General features: G+C 35.0%; 1 protein-coding gene across 1 annotated transcript in view; it reads right to left on the minus strand.

The window, feature by feature from the left end:
* Window positions 1-2,868: 2,868 nt before the first annotated feature.
* The window catches only part of LOC115718676 (uncharacterized), a 29,497-nt gene continuing 5,272 nt past the window's right edge, over window positions 2,869-27,093 (minus strand). The window contains exons 4-44 of the mRNA XM_061110462.1: window positions 24,784-24,847; window positions 24,525-24,687; window positions 24,214-24,328; window positions 23,983-24,038; window positions 20,851-20,905; window positions 20,241-20,297; window positions 19,998-20,099; window positions 19,801-19,881; window positions 19,636-19,688; window positions 19,349-19,418; window positions 18,425-18,488; window positions 17,962-18,110; window positions 17,741-17,871; window positions 17,539-17,596; window positions 17,143-17,240; window positions 16,375-16,459; window positions 16,158-16,223; window positions 16,022-16,081; window positions 14,961-15,047; window positions 14,073-14,259; window positions 13,800-13,843; window positions 13,599-13,727; window positions 13,368-13,508; window positions 13,229-13,281; window positions 12,246-12,294; window positions 12,063-12,121; window positions 11,323-11,462; window positions 11,077-11,228; window positions 8,244-8,372; window positions 8,081-8,166; window positions 7,813-7,928; window positions 7,603-7,715; window positions 7,056-7,179; window positions 6,712-6,833; window positions 6,186-6,372; window positions 5,491-5,719; window positions 4,918-5,242; window positions 4,579-4,718; window positions 3,643-3,767; window positions 3,335-3,539; window positions 2,869-3,249 (exon numbers count right to left, since the gene is read on the minus strand). Coding sequence (XP_060966445.1) covers window positions 3,153-3,249; window positions 3,335-3,539; window positions 3,643-3,767; window positions 4,579-4,718; window positions 4,918-5,242; window positions 5,491-5,719; window positions 6,186-6,372; window positions 6,712-6,833; window positions 7,056-7,179; window positions 7,603-7,715; window positions 7,813-7,928; window positions 8,081-8,166; window positions 8,244-8,372; window positions 11,077-11,228; window positions 11,323-11,462; window positions 12,063-12,121; window positions 12,246-12,294; window positions 13,229-13,281; window positions 13,368-13,508; window positions 13,599-13,727; window positions 13,800-13,843; window positions 14,073-14,259; window positions 14,961-15,047; window positions 16,022-16,081; window positions 16,158-16,223; window positions 16,375-16,459; window positions 17,143-17,240; window positions 17,539-17,596; window positions 17,741-17,871; window positions 17,962-18,110; window positions 18,425-18,488; window positions 19,349-19,418; window positions 19,636-19,688; window positions 19,801-19,881; window positions 19,998-20,099; window positions 20,241-20,297; window positions 20,851-20,905; window positions 23,983-24,038; window positions 24,214-24,328; window positions 24,525-24,687; window positions 24,784-24,847 — 4,566 coding nt within the window. The 3' untranslated portion in view covers window positions 2,869-3,152. The remainder of the gene's footprint in view (window positions 3,250-3,334; window positions 3,540-3,642; window positions 3,768-4,578; window positions 4,719-4,917; window positions 5,243-5,490; window positions 5,720-6,185; window positions 6,373-6,711; window positions 6,834-7,055; window positions 7,180-7,602; window positions 7,716-7,812; window positions 7,929-8,080; window positions 8,167-8,243; window positions 8,373-11,076; window positions 11,229-11,322; window positions 11,463-12,062; window positions 12,122-12,245; window positions 12,295-13,228; window positions 13,282-13,367; window positions 13,509-13,598; window positions 13,728-13,799; window positions 13,844-14,072; window positions 14,260-14,960; window positions 15,048-16,021; window positions 16,082-16,157; window positions 16,224-16,374; window positions 16,460-17,142; window positions 17,241-17,538; window positions 17,597-17,740; window positions 17,872-17,961; window positions 18,111-18,424; window positions 18,489-19,348; window positions 19,419-19,635; window positions 19,689-19,800; window positions 19,882-19,997; window positions 20,100-20,240; window positions 20,298-20,850; window positions 20,906-23,982; window positions 24,039-24,213; window positions 24,329-24,524; window positions 24,688-24,783; window positions 24,848-27,093) is intronic.

Consider the following 27,093-nt stretch of genomic DNA (forward strand, 5'->3'; position numbering starts at 1 on the left):
CATTCAAAATAATGACCAAGGTACTATGAACCCGAAATGGATTTTCCTCCATTAATGAACTCAACAAAAAATTGCAATCTTACAATACAAACATGCAATAACCGTCCAAAAACTTGAAAAAAAAAACTCATTCTAAAATTTTAATCTCAGATTACCCATTAATAACATATTAATCCGAAAATTTGTTTTTGAATAAATGGGTTAAGCACAACAAATATTAAGCTCTAAAATTAATAGCTTTGGCTCTAGATACCAATTGTTAAAGGAATATTCAAGAAAGAGCATTATAATCACTATAATCAAATATTAATCCAATGATGCTCTTACAACTATCCAAGATCCAAGCATTTATTTAGAGCATTAATGGTTAAGAAAACATACCTCCCATATTGCTCATCCCATCATATTGAGCCATTGTTGAATATCCAAGTCCAAAACACACTAACAATATGCTAGAGAGTGAAGAGTAATCAAGAGACAATTGTGGAGCAAACCCACTTATGTCTAACCATCAACCTTAACACAAACTATCCATCCTTAATTTATATATCTCTCATACCCATCTAACCCTAAAAGGTTATATAGCTTATTGGGTTAATAAGGATTAATTGATGGTGGACTATAACTCAATGGGTCAATTATAGTCATATGGGTGCTCTCATGTGCCTCTAAATAATTAATAGTTGTTAACCATCTCATTATGGTTGTATGAGAAATATTAGGCACATAATTAATAATTGTGATTATGGTATTATATTAGCCCACAAATAAATAATTCTAACATCGACACGACACAAACACGACCTGCAAACATAAATTGTCATCACTATCCCCAAGAGGTTATGAAGTGTTCTTAGGGCCAAATTTAATTTCTTGATCTGCAAAGAAGCAACAAGTAGTTGCTAAATCATTAACTGAGTCTAAATTCAGGGCCTTAGTTAATACTGCTGCTGAAATTAAGTGGCTTTAGTCTTAGTTTATTGAGCTCCTTGCTACCTTAGTTGATATTCTTGTTATTTGGGTTGGCAATAAAGGTGTAGAAGTCGTGGCTCTCAATCTTATTTTTCATGCTCGCTGCAAGCTCATAGAGATCGATTATCACTTTGATAAAGATAATCCTCAATCATGAACTTTCATTCGATGTGTCCCTTATGTTGATCAAGTTGCAAATGTGTTAACCAAGTCCTTGCCTAAGAAAATCTTTACTACTTAAAGGCCAAACTCAAAGTGGTATCTACTCTCCTTTCGTTTGAGGGAGATGATAACTAACAAACTAATTAGTTAGTGGGTAGTTAGGCTTAGTTGTAATCTTGTTTCTTAATGTTTGTTTTCATTCGCTTGTAACATAACTGTATGGAGAAGTAAGTCTAAAAATAGTGAAATAAAATCAAAGGCATGCTATGATTTTCTAGCATCATTTTGCAGCTCTCTCTCTCTCAAAATTCCCTCCCCTGCTTCTACTTTTTCACAGGGAACTAGAGAGGAAACCAAACTACAAAAATCTAGTTGGATTGAATCTCCTCATCATAAGTTAAAAGCTCACATATACATGCCAAGTCCATTTTTTGGAGTCTACATTAATAATATGTAAAAGCTTAATACTATATATAAAATACATATTCTGTAAAGATAAAATGTTGAATTCAAATAGTTAACATTGGGATAGCTTAAGTGGCCATGGAGGGTATTGAGGAGTGTGGGGAGATCATGGAATCCAATCAAATATGTAAATCTTCAACTAATATATAAAAAGATAAATATTTATATTTATTTTGAGATTTGTTAACATTCATTTATTTTATGTTTGCAAGTTAAATTTTGGTAGGGAAAATAATATGAAAAATAATAAAACCAATACTCTCATATTTAATATGAAATGAAAAATTGTATGGAAAAAAAAAAAAAACTTAATTCAACCAAAATTTTCATACCAAACATGATGAATTGAATTTTCTTTTTATTCTCCATATTTTTCTTTCTTTTATTTTTTCTTCCTCGCCAAAAATCCAACTTACTAAAGAATTATTAAAAAATAGAGAATTTATCACTAAACTCAAATTACGAATACTTGATTTAGTTCTATCAAGGAAAGAGAGTAACAATTTCAGTAATGATGTTCAATGGCGCGTTTACTAAACTGTAACTGAAATCAGAATAATCAATAGGAAAAATGAATTGGTTTAAAATAGAAAATAATCAGAAATAATATTTTATTATGCTATTTACTAAACTGTTCGGAAAGAAAACTAGAATCATATTATTTTATTTACATAACTAGAAAAGACAATCGGTAGAACATGTGATTATTTTCTGTTTATAGATTTTTAAAGAGCATGTCTTTTTTATTTTTAATTAATAAAATTAAAATTAAATTAAATTAAATTAGAAAATGGAAAAATATTCCCTATAAAAATAGGAGAGAATCTTGTCCTTTATTTTCTCTTGGACTCCACCTTTCTCCCTTTCCAAAATCTAATAAACAGTTATATGGGAATCAATACCGTACCATTAATTCTCAATCTCTTTAAATAAATATGCAAAAGTAAATAAATAGATATGATATTTTTTTAATTAATTTAGTATTGATAAATGATTTAATATGGATGGTTAGATTAAGTTTCATCTAGGCCCATAATGTGTTTAAAACAATTAATGCAATCATGTAAATATTCTAAATCTTGTATAACCTAAACTACCTTCTATGATATCTACAGTAGAACAAGTTTATGTAAAGACAAACACACACAACACCACCAAAAATAAATAAATATAGTGAAGAGAACAGTACGCTTTGGATACGTATACCATCTATGCATGTTTGTATGTCATGTAAAAGTAAAACTACACTACCAAGGCAGGCCCCAAATGTTTATATTGAAAGTAATAACAACACATTTTATTGCCGGGCAGAAAGGTAAGCGCATATACACCTTATCTTGTACATGAAATCTTCAACAAAATGGAATAAAGCATTGGCACAAGAATCAAAATTGACACAACCAGAAAAGCTATATGGCTAACAACAGAAAGATAATGTACAAATTATTTACTCTCTATCTACTAGAGGATTAGAAAATAATCCACCAGTAACCCTTGTACAATGAAAACATTAGGATTGGTTTTTGAGAAAGAAAAAAATAATAATTATTATCTTATTGAATGTGTTGACTAGTTATGGAGGCTTCTAGGGCTAGTTCTTTGGTAATTAGTCTCAGCAGCACTTGCACTGCTTCTCGTACTCTAGCGTCTCTGTTCATCGAATTCACATAGAGAAAACAGTAAGGCCTTAGTCTTGTTTGACTAAAATATTATATGTTAGTGTTATCACTCATACCTTGAAATAACAAGTTCGCAAAGGGAAGGAAAAAGAACAAGTAGGTGAGGGCGCCTGTCACGATTATTTTTCTCCACCAGGCCGCTTTTCAAATAGGGATGTAAAGGAAGAACAGATGCTGTGTCTGTATGAATTACCAGACCAGCCAGTTCATTTAGGACATACATAATTTCATCTAGTCTTGCAGCTGGTAGAGGGCGATCGCCTGCACACAGAAGCATATATGATTCAAGATGGCATCACACATCAAGTGAACTTAAAAAGAAAATTGCTGCAGTTAACTTCATTCAGTTGCAGATGATACGCACCCAGGTTATTCTCATCAATTGGAAATCTCTTTAAAATGTCTTCGCATCTGATCATAAGCAGCAAAATTGAGATCTTGCTAACCTCAGATCGTTCTGAACTCCACGTGTCAGCTTTCTTCTCGGAACTGTACATGACATAATCATGTGAGGTTTTTTTGGGAGGGAAACAAATTGTATTAGTAAAAGTGAAATAAAACAATTAAATGCTACGTGGAACAAGAAATCCACATGTTTATAGCACATTCCAAAACTAAGGAAATCTAAAAAACTTTATATAGGAAACCCACAAAGAGCTCCAATATTTAAATGATATCCCACAAAACCCACTTCCCCAATGTTTGGTGTAAGAGTTTTACTTAGTGGACTTTAATTGGGAATGATTGAGATTAAGGGAATCTTAAACTCAAGTGTTTAAAGAGTTTGAGAATACCTTAAAAATAAATTTGAAAATGGAATCCACACAATCATATACCTTCCACTAAAATCATATCAAACCTTACATTCTCATTCCCAAGAATTTAAACCCTCATAACAAACACAAAGAGCTCACTTGTAGATATATCAGCTAAACTAATACCAAAATTGCAGCTTTTGGTAAATTAACTGCTCGATCCTTCCTAGTAAATCACCCATCTAACTCTTCACTCCCCATGCATAAATAGATTATCCAAACTCTCAGCATCTTCTTAATGTATTACACACCAATCAGAGGATATAATCAATCATATATGACTTTCCCCTACAAATTAAATTAAGGATATTTAACTTACAATACACTCATGGCCAAATAAACTATGGTGGCACCATGAACCTTCCAAATAGTTCTATAAGGTTAAACTGATAAAAGCTAATTCATTCATTAAACAAAGTAAAACAATTTACAACTATCTGAATACATAAAATAACTATGTATATAAAGGGTGTGTACATACGTACCTGCTCAGAAAAAATAACTTCTGCAAGCAGGACAAGGAAAATCTGCTGCAATGTAAAGGCATAAGTTCTACTGTCTCAACAGGTAAAGAGCAGGTTCGTGATGCACAGCGATCCAATGTGGTAACTAGTCTTTGCAAAATCTATGGAAAACAAAGACGGAAATTATTAAATGGACATAGACATACATTGAAGCCGTACGACTCAAGTTTAAGTGAACAAGTACAACAAGATATAAGCTGCACTAAAATGGTTATATCTAAACATTGTTTGACGGACAATTTTATTATATTCACATTTTACCATGAATTGAGCATTAAAAGAATAATAAAAGAACATTACATCTTGAGGTGCATCAATTGGTGACTTGAGAATCTTGTCACCAAGAATGTCTAAAGTGGTCATTTCAAGGGACTCATCAGCTTTCACTACTGCAGTAGAGAGAGAATCGGAAGAAAGAGCCCGCCCACAATAACCCACAAAGAATATTTCGTACACATCTGCAACTTCCTTCCATACGCGTGTTCTTGCAGGCTTACTAATACTAGAATCCAGTCCTCCATCCAAGGCTGATTTGCAAACATCATCAACAACAATGCGATTAAAGCCTTCAACAGCTAATCTCCAAAGTGCACCATTAGGATTGTCTCTTCTAGTAGTCATAGACCTAAGAAGAACAAGGAAACAAAGATGCTAAGGATGTGCCTTTGTAGTGTTAACCACGTCTATGTATGACTTATTGTAGTACCAGGAACACGTCCTCAAAAGTGGTGTTACATGAATACTAATATTAATTGGTCTAACAATTAATCATCTGAAGTTTTTTTTAAACTAACATAATGGCTTATCTCCAGGTTTTCAAAAAACAGCTAGGAAGCAACAGAAGTTTACAAACAGAAAATCAAGTATCTGTACCTTTCTAGACTTTGAATAATTTCAGGATATATAATATACTTCTCAACTGATGGTGCTTTTAAGAAAAGATCAACCAACAAAGGAATAAGCTTTTCTGCAAACAAAGAACTGGGGACGCCGACTGTGACAGCTGTACTTGACCGTGAACTTGAAGTTTTAGCTTCTCTCTGATGTGAGGATATGGACACTGTTCCATTTGATCTTCCATACTTGAACCCTAAGTTAGCATCTGCAAAAATTATTAATCATTTTGAATTTCTGTTGTTAGATTTAATAATTTTTTTAAGACTAATTAGGATTTTTGCCCCCTGAACTTTTAAGGTCGTTAAAAATGCCCCCTGAACTATTGAGATTATTGGATTTAAAGATTTTTGTCTAATTTCATTCAATTTTACTATTTTAGTAATTGTTTATATACTAAACTATGATCCTTAGACTTTAATATCTACCAAAACATGCCCCTCGAACATTGACATGTACTAAATTATGGCTCCTGAACTTTCATCCATGTTAGACTTTTTTACTAAAATTAAAAAAAAATCCTTAAATCTAACAATCTCAATAGTTCATGAGGCATTTTTAACGACCTTAAAAGTTCAAGGGGCATGATTTGGTACATGTCAAATTTCAGGGAGCAAAAATTTCAATTAGCCTTTTTTTAAAAAAAGAAAAGTAAAATCAAGGTAATCACATACCTGGAATTTGGTCAACAACGCTGGTTGGCCCTGCCTCATCTTCCTCATCCTGTACTGGGGTGTCTGATCTTGGCAGATATTGCAGAAGATCCCGAAGAAGAATTAGCCACATTGAAGAAAAGTGCTCAGTTGGAACCAGCAGAGGTATGATCTCAAGTATTGTGCGTAATACGTGTGAAATGTGTCCCTAGTGAAAAGCAAACATTAAATTATAGAACAGAGTTTTTATCAAGAGAATAATACAATGATTGTGGTATCCTTCTCGTTACTACAGCTATAAGTATAACTATCTCAAGAAAATGAGGCTTGGTTCATGATCTATTTAACAGCAATACTGGAACAGCCTAAAATAAATAATATTCTGAATGCAAAATTATACTGGTAAACGCACATGCACACGCTTTATAGGTATGTCAATTTCTCCTTGTTGCATAAATAACAGCAAATTGGCCAAGCAGTAGCACTATTACTTAATTTGGCCAAAGGGGGGCACACAGAAAAGGGTTGAGTGCAAAAGCTCACTTACAAATTCACTCTCGAAGCTTTCATTTGTAGCAATGGCCTGCTTGATGGAAAAATCTACGATCCCAAGCAATTGAGTATACAAACGAACATCAAACATTGTTTGTGCTTGAACATATAACTCCCCTGCACATTTCCAAAGTAGACAAAAAATTATTTCTCTAACATCAAATAGGTACAATAACTAAAGCTGAAATTTATGCCAAATAAAGTCATCAATTGATAGATAACTGCAAATAAAAAGTATTAACAATATTTACAGGGTATTTCAGATAATGCATGTATCTCTGCATCATAAAAAAGATGCACAGGTAAATGATCAACTATCTTGCTCAATTAAATCATTACCAAGACCATGTAAAATCTCCTGCTTCACCTTGCTAGCTGTGTTACCACTGTAGTTTGTTGACTTCTGAATAACATGCTCGTAGGTATTAAGTACTGATGTAAGGTAAGGCATCGGTAAGTTTCCCTGCATGACACAAACTTGAAAATTTTACCAAACAATAGAAGGGGGAGAATAAAAGAGTACAAGAACAAGAAATAACATATTCACAAACAAGACATCCTCCAAAAACTACAACAAAGCATATAAACAAACAAAACACTCAAAACTAAATCATTCAAATTATGCATTGATAAGTGCAGAGGTCTCATGTCTCCAAGTACACAATTTAACATGTGAACAAACAACCCTAAAATTTAATTCTTTTCAATATTAACTCAATGTCCTTCAAACTTTCTTAAGCACAGCACAAATTTCAGCACTATTATTAGCATAACTGGTACACCATATGTTCTCACAAACTAGCCAAAAAATTCAAGGATGAAAAAACAAAATAAAACACAAAACCAGATGTATTCAGGGAAAAACAGAGCCAAATTTGATAATTACCTTGGAAGAGTGAGAAAGAACAGTTATTTGCAAACAGCTTATTGCTGCAAGAGCAACCTCTTTACTATCATTTAGAATGCTATTGTTTACAAATTGAACCAAACATTCCCATCCTGAATAAGTGCAATTTTTGTGTTATTTTCATAATTGAATTTCGATTTACTGAAAACATAAAAAAGCAAGAGCATCAAGATCTGTTAGTTGGTCTACCTGAGCAGAAACTCTTCAAGCTTCTGAGTAAAGGGAAGAAAGAACGTAGAATACGAGCTATTCCACCAAGAATAAGTACAAGTGTTTCATCCCACTGTTTCTGAGCTGTGTTGCGACTGAATTCATTTAACATAAAAACATTTAATACTAGATGAGAGAAATATAAAAACTTTACTAGATCCTTCTCTACTTTTTTCTTTCAAATGCGTTTATTTTTTTCAAAATGAGGTTTGACAGAGATCAGGATAATAGGATCTTAACTATGTACCTATGATGTATGAGCATGTGGACAGCTTTTCCTTGTCGAGTTCCAAGTTCTTTTCCTTGCCATTCATCTTTAGATGAGGTTGCAACCTAAAATAATACATTCAGATCACAACAACATATGGGAGGAAAGACCCCTTAATCTTTTATAACCACTTTTCACCAACCATGTGAGAAGCAAGATCCAAAGTAGAAAAAACATAATTCTGCAGGCAATCCTCCCACATGCTTTCGGAAAGTTTCTGTCCATGACTTCCAAGAGTCTGAAAAAGTGTCCTCACCGCAGAATTCCTCACCTGAGTATACAATAAGATCATACATTTTTTGTTTGACTGAATTTAAAAAAAAAAAACACGGAACGATATATATATACACACAATAATGTAAGCAGAAACTGGAGTGCCAGATTAAGTTTCAGCCTAAAATAACGCTGAAAGTGTACCGTAGACAGTAATATAAGATGTTATGAGTTAGAATATATTTATCTCCCACAAATGTAATCATGAACAACATAAATAAAGTACAAACTGTAGACCAATTAGCCTTATAACAAGTGTGTATAAGATCATTGCTAAAGCACTCGCTATAAGGCTAAAGTACATTTTGGGAGACACAATATCAGACACACAATCTGCTTTTGTGGAGGGGAGACAAATACTGGACTCAGTATTGATTGCTAATGAAACAGTCGAAGATTATAGAAGCAGGGGTAAAAGTGGATTAGTGTTCAAGATAGACTTCGAAAAAGCTTATGATAGAGTCAAATGGGATTTTCTGGATTTGGTAATGCTCAGAAAGGGTTTTGGAGAAACTTGGAGGAAATGGATTAGAGGGTGCCTCTCAACCACTTCATTCTCTATATTTGTCAATGGCAGACCAAGAGGGAAATTCAGAGGATCGCGAGGATTGAGACAAGGAGATCCTCTTTCGCCTTTTCTTTTCACTTTGGTAGCTGACATTCTAGGCAGAATGGTGGATAAAGCAGTTGCTTCCGGGTCTTTATCAGGATTCATTGTGGGGAAAGATAAAATTCAGGTCAGCCACCTGCAGTTCGCTGATGATACTTTACTTTTCGCGAATGATAAAGAATCTCTTATGAAGTTTGTTAGGATTATCGAAGGTTTCTGTGCAATATCGGGACTTAAAGTTAATCTAAGCAAAAGCCAATTGTTGGGTCTTTGTACGGACGAACAAGTGATTTCACAATGTGCCGCTCAAATTGGTTGCGAGGTGGGATGTTGGCCAATGAAGTATCTAGGAATGCCATTGGCAGGGTCACAAAAAATAGGAAGAAAGTTTTCTGGGATCCTGTGTTGGAAAAGTGTGCTAAAAGACTAGATGGGTGGAAATGCGCTTTTTTATCTAGGGGAGGTAGATATACACTTATTCAATCAGTCCTATCTTCTCTCCCAATTTACTTCTTGTCCTTATTTAAGGCACCCTCTTCAGTAATCAATTCCTTGGAGAAAATGATGAGAGATTTCCTTTGGGAAGGAGGAGACATAGCGGGTGGCGATCACTTGGTTGCTTGGGACTTGGTTAGTACACCAAGGTTGGAGGGCGGCTTAGGCATTGGAAGATTGGCATTAAGAAACAAAAGCCTGTTGATGAAATGGCTATGGCGATTTCCTCTAGAAGCTGAATCTTTGTGGCATAGGGTGATCTTGAGTCGTTATGGGATGGCAAATAATTTCTGGGATTCAAAAAAGGGGGATCGAATGTCCCCGAGGGGACCATGGAAGGACATTGCAGATCTTTATGATGAATTTTTAAGCCTAGTAAAGTTTAAGGTTGGAAATGGAGACAAAGTTCGTTTCTGGGAAGATGAGTGGCTAAACGGTCCACCGTTACTACACACTTATCCGGACTTAGCCCTGATCTCTAGAGCTAAAAACGTAAGTATAAAAGATCTTGTAGTTGTGGAAGGTGCAGCGGGAGAAAGTGTGGGAAGTTGGGATTTCAAGTTCAGAAGGAACTTATTGGAAAGGGAATTGCCTAGCCTTATAGGATTGTTACAACAATTGGAACAGGTTAAATTACTGAACGTTAATGTTGATAGCAGAATTTGGAAACCTGATGCCAATGGAATCTTCTCAAGCAAATCGGCATTCGTTTGGTTTACTTCCAACCAAAGTGTAGCTAGGCCCTCTTGGTCCAAACCTTTATGGAAAAGCACAGCTCCGTCCAAGGTCAAAATTTTTGCATGGCTAGTTGTGCTCGGGAAAGTGAACGTGCACGACGTTTTACAACGAAGGCGACCTTTTATGTTCATATCTCCGGGGTGGTGTGTATGCTGCAAGAGTAGTGGAGAAGAAGTCGATCACCTATTTCTACATTGGAGTAAACTACAAGGAAGCAAACGTAAGGATATCCTTTGGAAGACGGCTGTCCTAGCAACACTCTGGGCTATCTGGTTGGAAAGAAACACCAGAATTTTTGAAGATATAGAGAATTCAGCAGAAGTAGTGTGGGACAAAATTAAGTTCTGGACAGCAACATGGGTTTTTAGAGCAAAGCATTTCGAAGACCTGTCCTTTCTAGACCTGAGCAGAGACTGGAGAGTCTTCTTGTAACTTTGATATTGCTTTGCAATTTCTTGTATCTTCTGTATTTCGTTTTGACTTTGCTTTTGTTTTTTTCTTTTCTGTATTTTTTCTATGTTCCTTGTTTATTTGGCTTTCCTCCGCCTTAAGTGAGGGCATTAATCTATGTTAGAGGGTGATCAGTCTTTAACTCTGATCTCTCCTCTTTTTTCAAAAAAAAAAATATTTTTATTAAAAAAATGTAGGATGACGATCAACTAAATCTAAAAACTTTCTGTCACCAATTATAACCAAGTTATGAATTCATCATGCATTGAATTGAAACCAAAAAAGAAAAATCATTTAGAAATGGTAAGTAAAACACAGATGTACAAATCTGAAATTTGTGACATTTATGTTGAAACCTTCCACTGGCACTGCAATAATATTATCAAATACCAAAACTTAGTCGCCCTACCTCTGGTCTCTCATCAGCTCCAAGGTTTTTAAGCAATGAGAAAACTGAGAAAAGCAACTTGTCATGTTGAACAAAGGAAGCTTGGTCCAACACATTGAGTGATTTTTCTTCGGGTTTTTGAACATCCATTTGCTCTGAAACAGAGTGCCCATCTGGTATACCATTATAAAAGAAAAGCATTAGGAAAGAAAATTATGTACACAAAACATTTACAACAGTAATCTGCAATAACAAGAATTCCTATACCTGTTTCCGTTTCTTCCATGGATCCATGTGTAATGCCCTTTGCAATAAAGTCAGTTGTAGTCCACAAAAGACCTATGGCTGTCAAGCTTATGTTAAGCTCTGTCTTTTGAGCACTGTAAGCTCCAGTCACATCTACACAGCTGCAATATTTGAGTGTAATAATGGAATCAGACCAACAATTATTTGAAGCCGTAGTTCTAGGTCTTTTTTAATATATATACATAAATTGCCTTGTATCAATTAAAAATGTAAAGAAAATGGTAATTCTAGGTTTCCATGTTCCGAGTAAAGAAATTATTAACTATTACTCATCAATGTTTGTAAACATATATGTACTTTAGACATCATTGTCCACATCTATGTATACTTGCAAAAGCACCAATCAAGCAATTACAGAATATGTACTGTTATTGAATAGGAGAGTAGAACCTAAGCATGAAAATCATTCATAAGTTTAATGAGTAGATCAATCATATACAGCCTAGCCTATGAATTCAATGCAGTAATGTGTATATAAGGAAGGATAGAAAAAGGGTGATCAAAGTGAGATCCTCCAATAAGCTGTCCTGATTTTTGTAACAAAGGAAATTGTTATTGTTATGAACCTCTGCTTCAATGACCATTTGTTGGAATGTATAGGAAGAGAGAAATCAAAGATTTTTGTGTAGATTTGACATGTTAGAAGAGGAATTTTGGGATTATCAATAACATCATTGTGTCTTGTCAAATAAATAACTTACACTGGAAGACAGTCCGGTGGTATATTAGAAAGCCCATCATTCATGATCACACGTAAGCTCTGCAAGAAACATTTAATTTGAGCTGAAGATAAGGAAGTAACAAATCTATAAAAGAAGTGGTTTCATATACGTATATGATAAATATAAATCCCCAAAGCTGGATATCTAAAGTCTTTTTCTAACCTGGAAGCCCAGAGTGACAAGTTCCTTCTCTGAAGCATCAGCTACCGACCTTGGAAATGAAAGGAAGTGGAGAGGATCAACTTTTGCAAATAAGACTCGCAAAGAAGGAAAAAAATGAAAAAATGACACGAAATATGGTTTTTTCTCTATAAGTTTATTAAATATGGGATTAACATTGTCCATTTTTTATGGGGTTTTTCCTATATTTTTGTTTAGAATCACTGATGAGGTACTAACAGCTTACCATTATATAAAAAAAAAAAAAAAAAAAAAAAAAAACTAATTTGTGGCTACCACTCTGTTTTTAGTAAACTTTACTAAAAAACAGTGGTTACTGGTTACTACAACATTACCAAAAAAGTTATTTTGATAGCCGTAACCAGTTCCTATCACATCAATTTTAAAAAGGGGTTATTGGCGGCCAAACCTCTTTATGTTTTGATTTTATACACTTAACCCCTTTATCTTTTTTCTTGGTGGCAAAATCCCTCACGTATACTTTTTTTGTAAATTTGAGGCATCAATCAAAAATCACCGTTAAATATCAATTGAATTACTACTGTATTGGCTTCGAGGTTTTGTTGTCACGTATATACAGATATTTAAGTGTTGTCTCAAATTTCCAAAAAAAAAAAGTAAATTTAAAGGAATTTTGCCGCTAAAAAAAATAAGAGGGTTAAGTGTATAAAAATTAAAGTATAAGGGGGTTTCACGCCAATAACCCTTTTAAAAATAACTAATTCGAAACTATTAACCGAATATCATAAAAAAAAAAAAAAAAAAAAAAAAAAAAAGATAAATAAAATTAACATTACCATAATATGGAAAGAAAAAGAAAACCATAAAGATGAAAAACAAAACCACATTTTGGTGATATGTATATATAATATTTAAAGAAACTAAGTTTACCATATTATTGTACGTTCCCCAACAAAAAAAAAGGAAAAAGAAAAATTGAGCACTGAAGCTTAAATAAGATAAACCTCAACATCTCAAGAATATTTGGCCAACTGTAGTGTAGTTTTTCTCCATGCCTCTGCAATTTATTTATTTCAAAAATAATACGTTACATTTATATGAGTAATGAAAAGCAACTTTAAAAACTTAGTAATATAAGTTTACCTCTAAAACATGCAAAAGAATCTTTAAAGACCCGGCACGTGCATCCACACTCTCAGTAGAGAAATATAGAACTCTCAACGGAGAAATGACAGCACATTCAAGTGATTTCATTTCTCTAAGCGTGGTTTGATTGGTTTCCATCTAGAGAGAGAATATATCAATGATAAGAAATGTCAATTCTTATTTCACTAGTTAAACAGCTACAAATTATTAGGAAGACAGAGTTCTCACATTCTGTGATATCCCTTTGGGTCTGGTTGACAGATCCTGGAAGTGATCTGAACCTAAAACCGCACATATAGATTGATCTAATGCATCTAGTGCCATGTTTCGTAAATTCTGGTTAGGTTTATCTGCAAGCTGTAAATCACAGAAGGATGTCAAGGAGAATGCAGATGGACCTAGAAGTACAAGAAAAATAGAAGAAAATACCTCAAGAAAGTGGCCCACAACTTGATCCCATAAGGGCTCTATTCCTGTTAAATGGCAAAAATATCACTAATCCAAACAATTATTAAGAAAAAAAAAACATGAATCATGCATCTTTAAAACCTATACGCATCTCTCAATGCCTAATGAGTATTAAGGGAAGTCTTCAACAAGATTATAATCACATAAAATGACTTAAGATGGTTCATGTACATGTATCAGGTGTTAAAAAAATGTCATTACTGTGACAAACTTCTGCAAAAACACATTACATACTGTGAAGATTATTTACAAGGATGGATATCATTCTTTCCACTGAAAAAGTGATGCTTCCAAGTTTTTGACTCGATGATGGCCCGGCGCCACTTGAAGATCCAGATATGCATTGTTCTGAAAGCTGACGTAATGCAGAAAGAAGGGATTTCACGGCAGATATATGCATCAGAGCTGAGCTCTCGAACAGCTTCACAAGGAAAAAAAGTCAGAATATATAGTTCATTTTTTTTAAATAACAACAGCTTGGATTTATGAGAGAATAATACACAAGAACAGTGAAACAACATAGAAAAAAAGGGACAGAATTAATACATATCACATTATATTAATTGTTTATGCAAGCAGATACAGACATTAATATTTACGCAAGCAGATACAAACATTAATATTTACAAGTACAGAAACAAGAATGATGAAACGCTCACATTTTTTCAAATGCAAAGTTATTATCCTATTTAAAGTAGAAAAAATTGAAGAGTGGCTAATAGTTTTAGACGTCCCAGAAATCAGGTCATTTTTGTAATTCCTTCCCACAACAGAGTAACATCAACAGCTGCAACCAACAAGAACAGGTAGCATCTAATATTTTCTAAGAGATCTTAAACAAGAATGATGAAACGCTCACATTTTTTCAAATGCAAAGTTATTATCCTATTTAAAGTAGAAAAAATTGAAGAGTGGCTAATAGTTTTAGACGTCCCAGAAATCAGGTCATTTTTGTAATTCCTTTCCACAACAGAGTAACATCAACAGCTGCAACCAACAAGAACAGGTCGCATCTAATATTTTCTTAAAGATCTTAAACCAATTTTCACCTAAAATATCATTTAAATATGTGTACGTGTATGTATATATCCTACTAAACAAACAGTGTGTTGCATGATTTACCTGAGAGTTCAATGAAGAAAGAATACTGAAGTCACTGTACTGGCCAGATGATTCCCTCATTAACTTCTTTACGCCAGTAGAGACCTCCTGTCAAGATAAACTAAAGCTTAATATACTTAAACAGTTAAACTCTAGAAGAATGCTGTAAGAAAGCCCCAAACAAAAATACTAGTTTCCAGTTACCACATGGCAACCAAAATCAACTTTTCCTGCCTTCTTCAATGTTTCTTAATTCTTTCCAATTCTCTACTTAATCAATAATCATGTGTTTTTTCACTTAACTTCGGAAGACATTTCTTATGCAGCCTAAGATTTGATGTTTAGACCAAAAGGCCAACAGTCATTTATGCGCATTTTCAAAGCTTAGAAAATTCTAGATATCTGTGTTAGTTCCCATGATTAAATGAAAAGGGCATTTGAGTCATTGTATTAAGGGTGGTTATTGAGAGGAGAAATGGATAGTTATATAGGTGAGAAGGGGATAGTTGTGGGTATGCAAGAATTGAGATCAATTTCTCTGCATCACAGTGGCCCCAATGGCCAATTTTTAAACTTAACCCCCCAAAATAGATTATTACATAAATATGCAGAGACCTCAGATGAGATTTAGCTAGCTTGGTTTTTTTTTTTATGAGAGATAGCTAGCTCAGTTTTGTTAGACTAAATCTTTAAACTCCAACCACTGTGCATGCATCTCGAATCCATGTGACATTGGCAAACTGCCAATTGTTTTTCTATTTGGTGTTTTTGTAAGGTTTGGGATTCACCCCTTATAAGCCATCTTACAAGTATGCACAAAAACCATACCACTGGCTATTTTACACAGCTTCATGATTATATGTGCTAAAGACAAAACAAATGGAGACACTTAAAATTTATCAGAGATTTGTACAAGATTTCATTAACCAGCCACTTGGAATCCAAACTAACATGTATTTAACCAAAATTAGAAAAATTGTCTAGCTATATTTATCCAAATAATATAATTCAAAGCCCTGTTAGATCAAATATGCTGCAAACCTGAGCTACATGATGTTGCATTAGTATCTTTTCAAGATTACCTGTGTGCTGGCATGTGGTGAGTGGATTGCTCGGTCTAGAGCTGCCAGGGTTTCCAAGACCTGCCAATTTTCAATGGAAAGAATCAGGGAAAGAATTCCAGGTTTTTAGTCAGATATCCAAAATCAAATGACATACCAGGACCCAAGATGGACCTAACACATTATGCAAGCGATGAGAAATGTTGAAGAGAGTTCTCAAGGCCTGGTAGCAGAAACAAACGGAATTAGAAATACTGATCATCAAGAAAACCAAAACTTTATGTACAGACATTCAGAATAAAATTAAAGCAGATAAAGATGATCAAAGTAAAGGCGAAACAGAAGTACCACAATAACAAGACCAAAGAAAATACCTGCACATTTTTCGGGGTAAGAACAATGCTTTCCTTTTGATCAACTGACAATTCAGAACGTTTCGAACCAGGAGACTGTAAAGCACTGCCAAAATCTCAAATTAAACCCAAAACTTCTATATTGTCTGGTCACTGGAAAAGATTAGTCATAACTACATTTAAGACCTGAAACCTCTTAGAATGGTTACAGCAACCTCCTCAAGTCAAAGGTTTGATGACGTGTCTAAGAACAAAAATTATGTGAAAGAAAAGCAAATCACAGGTTTTATTCATAGGGTTTTAGCATGTTTTTGAATATGTTCTTTTTTCTTCTTCTCTTTTTTTTAACAAGGATTCCTTGCCTAACTTTAAAATATATGGGACTAGAAAATTTTAGCTAAAATTTAAGCAAATCATATGCCTGGCCGTTTGAGCTACTCCTCTTAGGTTTTATTTTCCCTTGTTATTAATGAGTTGGAAAGACTTCTTGTAATGAAATATCTCAGTTTGTGGCTCTCAAAAACAAATTTTTTAGGTAAATAAAAAAAGATATTAAAACAACATCACAGAGGTGAAACTCATGCAAGCAGCATCTACAAAAAATATTTTCTTATAAAAAATAATAGTAATAATAAAACAAAAAGTCCCAAAATGATAAAATTATACAAGATTACTATAGTACTTCACGAAATTAAAATACAATTATCATAGAAATAAGCTTTTTTGTAGAAATCTGACCATTGTTGATCATAAAACATAAGAATTTCAAAGACATTTATTATTTAGTACCTTCTTTTCTCTGCTTCATTTGGAAAATTTATAGTAAACTTGCAAAGTGATGCTAAAAAGGAGTTTAAAGGCTCAATGGCGTGAAGAACCCCACATGCCTGGAATCATCATTTACATTGGTCAAGAAAGAGGAAATAGTTTAAGCCGGAAAAATCCTTGCAACAACATATACAACATGGAAAATATATTATGTGGCATGATAGAACCCGTATATTCAAACTGCAACTGCATTCGAGACCTATATATGTATGTATTTTTCTGAAGAAACGACACTTGTATTAATGATATTGTAGTACAAGGAAGAAGCTATGGAAAATACCACATCAACAATATTGGTGGTATTTTCCATAGCTTCTTATCATTAATACAGAGATGATATGTAAGAGCAATGATTACCTGTGTGAATGCCTGATATCCCTTTAGTATTTCCAACACAATAGCCTCTCCTTGTGACCTACGGAAGTGACTCAAAGCTAATTAGAAAGAAAAGAAAGAAGGAAAAAAAAAAAGCACTGCTGGACCTATTAAATAAAAAGCACTACTAGAAGACTATCTTTATAATCCTAGTACTAATACATTGGTACAATGTTAAACCAACCTTGACAAAATAAGAGACAAAGCATCCAGTATAGTCAACCAGAATGAATCAACCATTGACAGACAGAGATGTGCTGTTTTCCCAGTAGCCTTAATAATATGTAGATCAGAATCACATCTAGGAGATTCAAGCTGGTACATAAGACAAGCCTAGTCAACCCTCAGACGAACCGCTTGCTCTATTATACAGAAGAAATCTTATAAAAAATAAATAAAAAATACCTCACCAACATCCATTGCTTCATCCGTTAATGCAGCCACTGTAAAGACAACTCCTAATAAACCCTCGACAGCCAGAGTTATAGCATGAGCTTCGCTAGCAACTAAGACTGCAGTATTGGACGCATCGTTATCAAGGCTCCACTCAATTCCTGCAGAAGGAACATGGTCACTGTTATTCAAAAATCAAGAATACAATAGATGAATCCCCCTATAATTCTAGGAGTACATCTTAAACTACTTACAAACACAAGTATGAGGATCACATCGCCTTAAATTTCCAATATAAATCAAAAGAAAAACAGTAAAAGTTGTATAACATATGCTAGATATACAGAACTCCTGACAACCAATCCTCAAACCCAAGGTGCCAAGATTTCAACACAAACACACATTTAGAAAACCTATTTATCTTGATCAAACAAATAAGACTATTATATTTGATCTTAGCCAAGGAGGTGATTACCTTTAGCTTTGCTACTGAACATCCCTGCAACAGCTGCCAGGCTCTCCTCACTAGTCTCTTGACCCTACATGTCAAAGTTTCTTCAAGTCAAGCAAATTACAGTATGCAAATTAATTACCATCCGATAAAGTCTCATCAATTACATGTCAAAGTTTCTTCAAGTCAAGCAAAGTCCACACCGCCCATAAAAGTGCCATAATGATGTGTTTGTTGCAAGACTAGTTATGAATCAATTGAGCATTTATTCCTAGAATGCATATATACGCGGAAAATATGGTCGTTATTGTTCAAAGAATTTTGCTTGGATTGGGTCTTACATGGCTTGGTTTCTGCTGTCCTAATAAGCAAACCGATGGAGAACAAAAGGAAAGTTAAATTGTGGAGGACTGCCATTATGGCACTATTATGGGCGGTGTGGACAGAGAGAAATAGCAGAATTTTTGGTGGACTGGAAAGGTCTGTGGAGGATGTTTGGGAAAGAATCAAATTCTGGACTACCACTTTGATCTTCAGAACTAAACATTTCGAGGATCTCTCCTTTTTAGACATAAGCAAGGATTGGGGTGTGTTGTTGTAATAATCCTGGGATTTTGTGACTGCTGTCACAATTTTTTCTACAGTTTTTTAAGTTTTTTTTTTTTTGCTTCATGTTTTGTTTACTATGGTTTTCCTCTGCCTTAAGTGAGGCTTGCAATTTACACCGGGAGGAGGCCAGTCTAAGACAAGTGGTATCTTTTTCCTTTTTCAAAAAAAAAATAAATAAAAAAAGAAATGTCCTCGAAGTTAAGATATTCATGATGATAATTTTTTATTGTGAGGAAAAAAAAAACACCAACTTTAAAACTAAACACCATTAGCATGAGTTTTTCCAGCTAGGATTAATAAAAAAAAATATTATAAAATATATACATAAACATATCTTACCTGTACACTGGAAACAACTCTAGCCAGAGCCTTGACCATGCCCTCAACAATATTGGTGTTCTTAGGATGCCTATATAGCAGATACGATAAATTAGGCACGATAATATTTCTTTTATAAATCTGACTGCTCAGAATAAGGAAACAAAACTTGTTGATGACAAACATTTCATGTAAAAAAAAGCCAAACATAAGCTGGAAAAAAGACATCCTGATGAAAATTCTAACAAATACAGCTACATAATAAAATATCCTAAACAAAAAAAGAAGACTGGTACAAGTGATCTTACATATCAAAGTTTTGGAAGAGAATCCGCAAAGTTCGTGCCTCCAAACAAAAACCCTGTCAAAGTTCCACATTTCTAATTATTCAAACAGCTTAACAAGGCTCTACCATAATCTTCTATGTCACATATACTACATAAAAAAGGAGTGTGTTCCAGTTCTAGAGTTACCCTCAGCACTTCAAGAACAAGAATGCGATGCCATAATGGCAGGTCAAGAATAGTTGCCTTCAACAACATACTGAGGAAAACCTGCATTTGGAAAACCCCGGAGACATTATGTTCCTTTCACCTCATAAGACATGACGTTTCTTAGTGTAAAATTAGAGAGGGTAAGAATCCATGTGGTAAAATAATAAAACACACACCTCACATTCTGTGATAAGGGATGAACTGTAAAGCCTGATAATATGAGCAACTGACCGCAAAACCAAACGTCTGTAAGAAGGCTCTCCTGCTTCTCCCTCAGGCTGATTGAGCATTGAAAAAGTTTAGGGGAGCAATAATGAACAGTGAAAACTGTCCCTAACTTAGCCACACTCAAAAAAAATTGCACATGATGGACAAAAAGACTTGTGGCAATCACACATTTAAGGAACAAAACCAATTACCTCAGCATCAAGACGGAGTGAAGTCATTAAAAGCGAACATATCTGGTGACGCAAAACCTGTTAGAAATTCAATAAAAAAATTTCAGTCCAAACATACAATGTTGCATGAAGAGATCAAAAGGCATAACAACCAAGTGAACCTGAGCCTATTTTCCTTTTAAATGTATAGAGAATCCCTGTGCTTTTTCCCCCTTTTTTCTCCCTTTATTTTGGTAAGAATAAAATAGTGCATACTTTAGGAAGATTACAAGTTTAAAGTAAAAGGAATCCACCCAAAGGAAGAGCCTATTTACAATCCATGTGCCTCTCCAGAAATGAGTATTTCTGGACACAGCCTGAATAGAATGAATTACATTTAAATTAAAAATCACATCAACCTTTCCTACTTCACCTCAAAATCCCACCCCAAACCATATACACATGCACCACTTCACATATAATATCACTTAATTTGGTTCAGAAAATCATCATACTAATTTATACGGGACATTATTGTATTCAAAACTGTATTCAGACACTTAGGTCAAATTCGATCTCTTTTCTTTGTATTTTTGACAAAGAAATTTTTTTAAAAATATTAAAAAAAAAACATATACTTAAATTAAATCACCTGCTGATATGGAAGAAGAATTTTAAATACAGCCACATAACTGGACAAGATGAACCTGCATGATAAACATCAAATGTGAGTTAACATAAGGACCTCTTGATTACAGACAAGTGGAAGAAAAATCTTATTTAAAATACAAAAACTAAAATGGCCTAAAATTTCCAGAACATAATATTATGCTGTCGCTTATGGATCCAAGACTTTCAACACATGTTCAATCTTGTTAGGACTCAGGTGCCCTACACTTATGCTAGCCAAGGCAAGAGCACTGCTGCTCAGGGGAAGAATTGTCTTTTACTACTGGTGGGGGTAATTGTGCAATTGGTGAGTTAGAGCAAGGTGATATAGGTCAGTATCACCAATTTGGTATTATCAGACAAAGCAGGGAAGGGAATGGTATTTCATTCTATACGAGTCGTGTTCTGATAAGACCCGAGAACTCCAACTCAAGAACCAATAGAACAGTAGCAAAAGTACGAGTGATATAGTAGCAAAACAATAAGAAAGTATATTGGATGTATGAGAAACTCAATTACAAAAGGTAGGAGCCCTTAGGCTCCTTTGGTGCAATTAGAGTATTTACTCAAAACATTGCATACCACTCAATTCCCCTTAATATTCTATATATACTATTCTATTCCCTCTAAAACACTACCCTCAATACAAGGACTCAATTACCCTTTTATTTAATATATGCTAGCCCACCATACTAATCCCAAGGCCTAACATTACCGGCTGCCCGAAATTCACCTTGTCCTCAAGGTGATTGATCAATTCACTCAAGTCTAGAGCCCTATGTTGTATGCGACCTCTGTCAAAGAACCAAGTTAGTAATGTGGTATTTTGACATGTCCTTGATGCACCCTTGGCTGGCTGGAGTAATGTTTGGCGCCCTCTATCAAAAACCCAATGCTTGAATGGCACTAGTAAAGCACCAAGGTTAAACTTCTCATCCACCAAAGGTATTTTATTTTTGCCTCCAATAACATGACAACTTTCACCATTTATGAGCAAAAAAGTCACTTTCAAGTGTTCTTTCCCATCTCTTGTTTCATGATTGTGAATGTAACATTTTGGGTAGGACATCCAAAGTTGCACCCCTTTAAAAATAAAATGGCTTATTTCTTTGTTTAGTTGGGCCATGACCACAACTTGGTCAAAGCAATATAAACTTTGAAATGTCTGGGCCCAAGATGGAGTAAAGTAAGGAGTTTGGTTCCCAAAATGAGCCTCACTTACTAAACTAGACATAGGAATAAAGTGGGTGGGTTCCCATTTAAGTAAATCAAAGTGACCCATTGGGTTAATTTTACTCTTGTGGGCCAAAGCTGAAGTAAGTCTTAAGGAATTGGGCTTGGGCCTTACTTGGTAGGGTTTGAGTGCAAAGAAGCTCCTCCGCACCATCATCATCTTTGCCAGCCGACCCTCATGTGCGACTGCTCCTCGGGAAGATGTCTTCAAGCTCTGAATCTCCGGCGAAGCTTCCAGCGTCCACGCCTCCGTCTTCTCCGACTCCGGCGACGACTTCCGTTGTGGATTCGGCTCCGTCACTGCCCACAACGTGATCGGCCTTGGCATCGGCGATGAAATCCATCCCAACGACGCCACCAGCAGTTCGTCCCTCTTCTCCGGCGACGTCTTCAGCTGCTGGTTTTTCTCCGTCGCTTCAGGAAATGGTAGTGCTGCCGTTCGTTGCCGAGGTGCGAGCGAACCCCATGGAGCAACTTCCAGATCTAGTGCCAGGGCTAATAAATCCTTCTGCTCAGAAAACTCCTCCAGCAGCCACGCCTCTTCCTTCCTCTTCTCGACGATGTTCTTCGCAGCTTCGAATGGCACGGGCAATGATACAGAAGGTAGATAATCTTCATTTACGAGCTCTGATTGTATAGCTACCTGCCCTTTGTGTTTTCTGAAGCTGTCGAGTCTAGCAAAGGCTCTTTTGTGTTCTAATATTGCTATTTCCATCTTACCATCACATTCCCCCACCGTTTCTATTGTTGAAGGAGATCCAGGAGTTAGGTTCGGCGCGTGGCAATTTCGAATTCCTTCTTGGTTGCGAATACGAACAGATTGCACAGCTTGGTGGATCCACTCATTGAGATCGTTGTCCTCCGATCTTGTTGTGACATGACTTCGGAGATCGCGGGAGAGGCGGAGTAACCTTACTTGCCCGAGAAGTACTTGATCCAAAAGCGAGGCAAGGTCCTCCAGTGTATTAAATTCAGAGGGATAATCATAAGACTCCGATCTCCATTGATCCTCTAATTTCTCCATTCAAGTCGTCGACGTCCATCGGAATCGTTCGCTCTGATACCAATTGATAAGACCTGAGAACTCCAACTCAAGAACCAATAGAACAGTAGCAAAAGTACGAGTGAAATAGTAGCAAAACAATAAGAAAGTATATTGGATGTATGAGAAACTCAATTACAAAAGGTAGGAGCCCTTAGGCTCCTTTGGTGCAATTAGAGTATTTACTCAAAACATTGCATACCACTCAATTCCCCTTAATATTCTATATATACTATTCTATTCCCTCCAAAACACTACCCTCAATACAAGGACTCAATTACCCTTTTATTTAATATATGCTAGCCCACCATACTAATCCCAAGGCCTAACATGTTCCTTAGCCACGCTCGGTCAATTGAAGGTTTCATGAGCTCACCAATTTTGTATCAGCACACTCAGCAGCAGGTAAGGGTCAAAATTACAATGACAGTCTATTAACAATGATGTGTTCATTATTAATTTTGGGAGGAGGTCAGTCTAAGACAAGTGACCTCTGTCTCATTTCGAAAAGAAAAAAAAAACAATGATGTGTTCATTGTCAGACACAATCTGCCTAAAAACAATGTGCTTAAGTCACGTAGGCAGTGGGCAATTTGACATATACAACCTAGGAACACAAAAGGGATAGCTTATAATATTAATTAGCTTTATCAGCTATGTATATACATAAATACCTCTGAGGGACATGTTTTTGACAAATTACAAAATAATCTAATAACATGATTACAAATAGTTCAAAAAGAAAATACAAAATACAACACAACTTGGCCAATATAAATGTTTATTAAGATTTAAAGATGAATTAGAGGAGCATAAGCTACAAGGGAAATAACTTCTTACTCGAGTATATCAAGTACGAAGGAGCGTTGAAGAGAATTGACATGTAACCAAATTGCCTAGAAGAAAAAGACAAAAAAGTATCAGTTTACTGACATAACTGCAGTTAACTTTATATGGAAAATGACATAAGACATAATGGAAAACTTTCCAAAAGACCATGTACAAGTTCCACATAGAAATCTAGTTGATATTCCACTCTATACACAGTAAAACTTCATAAACAATACATACAGATCCAGATGCAGAAAGAGCTGTCAAGTCTTCAAGCAAACGAAGCCCAAGCTTTCCAGCTTTGGTTAGGTTTTCTCTCATCAACGGTGACCCTCTAGAGTCATGCTCCAATGACCTGTTCATGTGTAAAGCGATTATACGACCAAGACCATGAAATGTTACGAAAAAAATATGATACCCTATCAATGTGCAGAACTTTTCTACTTATCTACTTAGATGAACAAAAAATTACAAATGCAGATCAGGAACACATCCTCGACACATATAATACCAAAAGCAACTGATCAGTAATGTCTAGGAAAACTACATACTCTAAAAGATTGATGCTGCGACTAACTTCACTAGTAACTGAACTAGCTCGAGAAATGTAACCTCCAGAACCAAACTTGCCAGAAGGAAGAGATTCGGCAGAAACTACATGATCGAAAATCGGGGCCCTTTGCTTGTACGAAGGTAGGCTGGACGATCGGAAAACTTACAAATTAAAATAGAATTCTAGATGATAAAAAAAGCTGTACTGGTATAATATATTCACTGACAAACTAATAAAAAAAACTTACCTATGCACGCTGTCAGTGGATCGACTGTTTTCAAGAAGCCGAAGACAGATATCAAGAGCTTGAGCCATATTGTCCTGTAAATAGCAAATCATTAGTGCTTACAAAGATCATTACTTGCAATATTCCATCAAAATACAGAGATCATTGATAAACTAAAATAGTAAAATATGGCTTATTTGCAGCAAAAATCCATATTCTAACTCACCTTTTGCACTTAGGTATCCAACCTCAAATTTTTTGCATTCAAATCCCCAACCCCTTAAAAGGTTAGCATCATTAGTCCTTTTTACTTTTCCATCCAATCTTTTTTGTTAAAAAGTTAAGGTTTCGTGATAAAAATCCCTAACCTATACACATTCATTTGCACTTCAACCTCAAACTTTAATATTTAGCATTATTTTTTTTCCCTTTAAACAAATATATCTTCAAATTTATTGAAAAAAACATATTTCATAGCTACTTTCAATTCATAAAAATATAAGATTTATTTTAATGTGTCTAAACAATATTTAATTTTTTTATATGTATGTTTAACATAGTTACAACGTTTAAAAAGGCATTTTTGAGGCGTTTAAAGATTGCACCAAGGCGTGCGCCTTGCTGAGGAGAAGAGAGGTGTACGCCTTAATGGGTGAGGCGCTGAATTGAGGGGTGAGGCGCTGATGTGTAAGAGGCGTGCGCCTCAAATTTTGAAAGTTAAATGGGCTATTTAAGCCTAAAAAAAGCCCAAATTGTAATTTTATATTTGTTTTTCTGCTGTCCAACTTAAAAAACCTTTAAAAAGCCCCATAAACATTAATGATTGTTGCGCGTTATTATTAATGGTTGTTCCTGTCAACTCTTTTTTATTATTATTAAGGTGTTCCAAGCAACTCTTATTCCTCAAAAAGTCAAATAAAAAAAATGTTAGCTTCTTAAACCAATGGCTGCTACTCAACTTCTTCAATCAACCAAGACCACTTCTCAACCAACTGCTCCAATCACCAATTCTTCTCACAGTCATCCACTTCTTAAAGGTCAAAATCGATGCAACTCTGACATCTCTTAGGCAGTTTATGCAACAGCCAAACCCACGTCCAACAAAGGCAAATGTTAGTATAATGTGTCATCCAGGTTCTACATCTCACACAATGACTACAACCTCCAACACAAGTACAGGAGCTTCTAACCACATGATGGGTGATTTACAAATCTTTAGCACCTTCAAACCATGTGCTAATCTCACACACTCAAAATTGTCGATGTATTATTAGATGATCTTCTCCTTTCATTTATTCTATTTGTCCCTAAATTAAGGTGTAATCTTCTCTCAATAAGCAAACTTACTCAATATTTGAAGTTTATCCAAATCTAGATGAATTTCAAGTTGAGGGCACAGAGAAGGTGTTATGCAGTGCTAAAATGCATGATGGTCTCTATATTCTCAGTGATTCTTCTAAAAGTAAACAAATTTGCAGATCGAGTTGTGGTAAACATTCCAATTTCTGTTTTCAATTCTGTGTCTATTTTGAATGAAAATACCATCATGTTGTGGCATTTTCGCCTTGGACATCCAATTTTTGGTTATCTTGAAAAACTATTTCCTCAGTTATTTGTCCATAAAGGACCAGAACTCTTTCATTGTGAAGTCTATCAACTTGTTAAACATAATCAAAACTCTTACCCAGTTTTTCCTACAAACCTTCACAACCTATTTAAATGATAGGTAGTGATGTTTAGGGACCCTCTCGAGTAACAAATATTAATAGAGCTAGATGGTTTATATCCATGAGCACACCAAGACAACAGGGATTTTCATATGAAAGAAAAATTAAAAACTGCTTCATCTTTAAACTTTTCCATTCCATGATTCAAAACCAATTCAACCAAAGATCAAAATTCTGAAAACAGACAATGGAAAGGAATATTTAACCCCATTCTTGGTCCTTACCTGTTAAATCAAGGAATTGTTCACATTAGTTCATGTGTTGATACTCCTTAACAAAATGAAATGACGGAGAAAAAACGGACATCTTCTTAAAGTTTCTAAATCTATTATGTTCCTTAATAGTTTTGGGGGGAAGCTTTACTCACCACCACCTATCTCATAAATCATATGCCTATAATTCAAAACTCCAAGAAATTTGTTAGTAGCAACATTTCGTCATATCTGGGCCTTCTCCTCAAATCTTCCATTCAGAGTTTTTGGTTGTACAGTTTTTGTGTGTTTATGATCTTAGAACAAAACTTGATCCAAAGTCTAACAAGTGTCTCTTCATTAAGTATTCCAACACTAAAAAAGGGTACAAATGTTACTCCCCAGTTACAAAAAGGGTTTATA

The sequence above is a fragment of the Cannabis sativa genome, chromosome 2 (genome assembly GCF_029168945.1).
Source record: "Cannabis sativa cultivar Pink pepper isolate KNU-18-1 chromosome 2, ASM2916894v1, whole genome shotgun sequence".
Taxonomy (NCBI): domain Eukaryota; kingdom Viridiplantae; phylum Streptophyta; class Magnoliopsida; order Rosales; family Cannabaceae; genus Cannabis; species Cannabis sativa.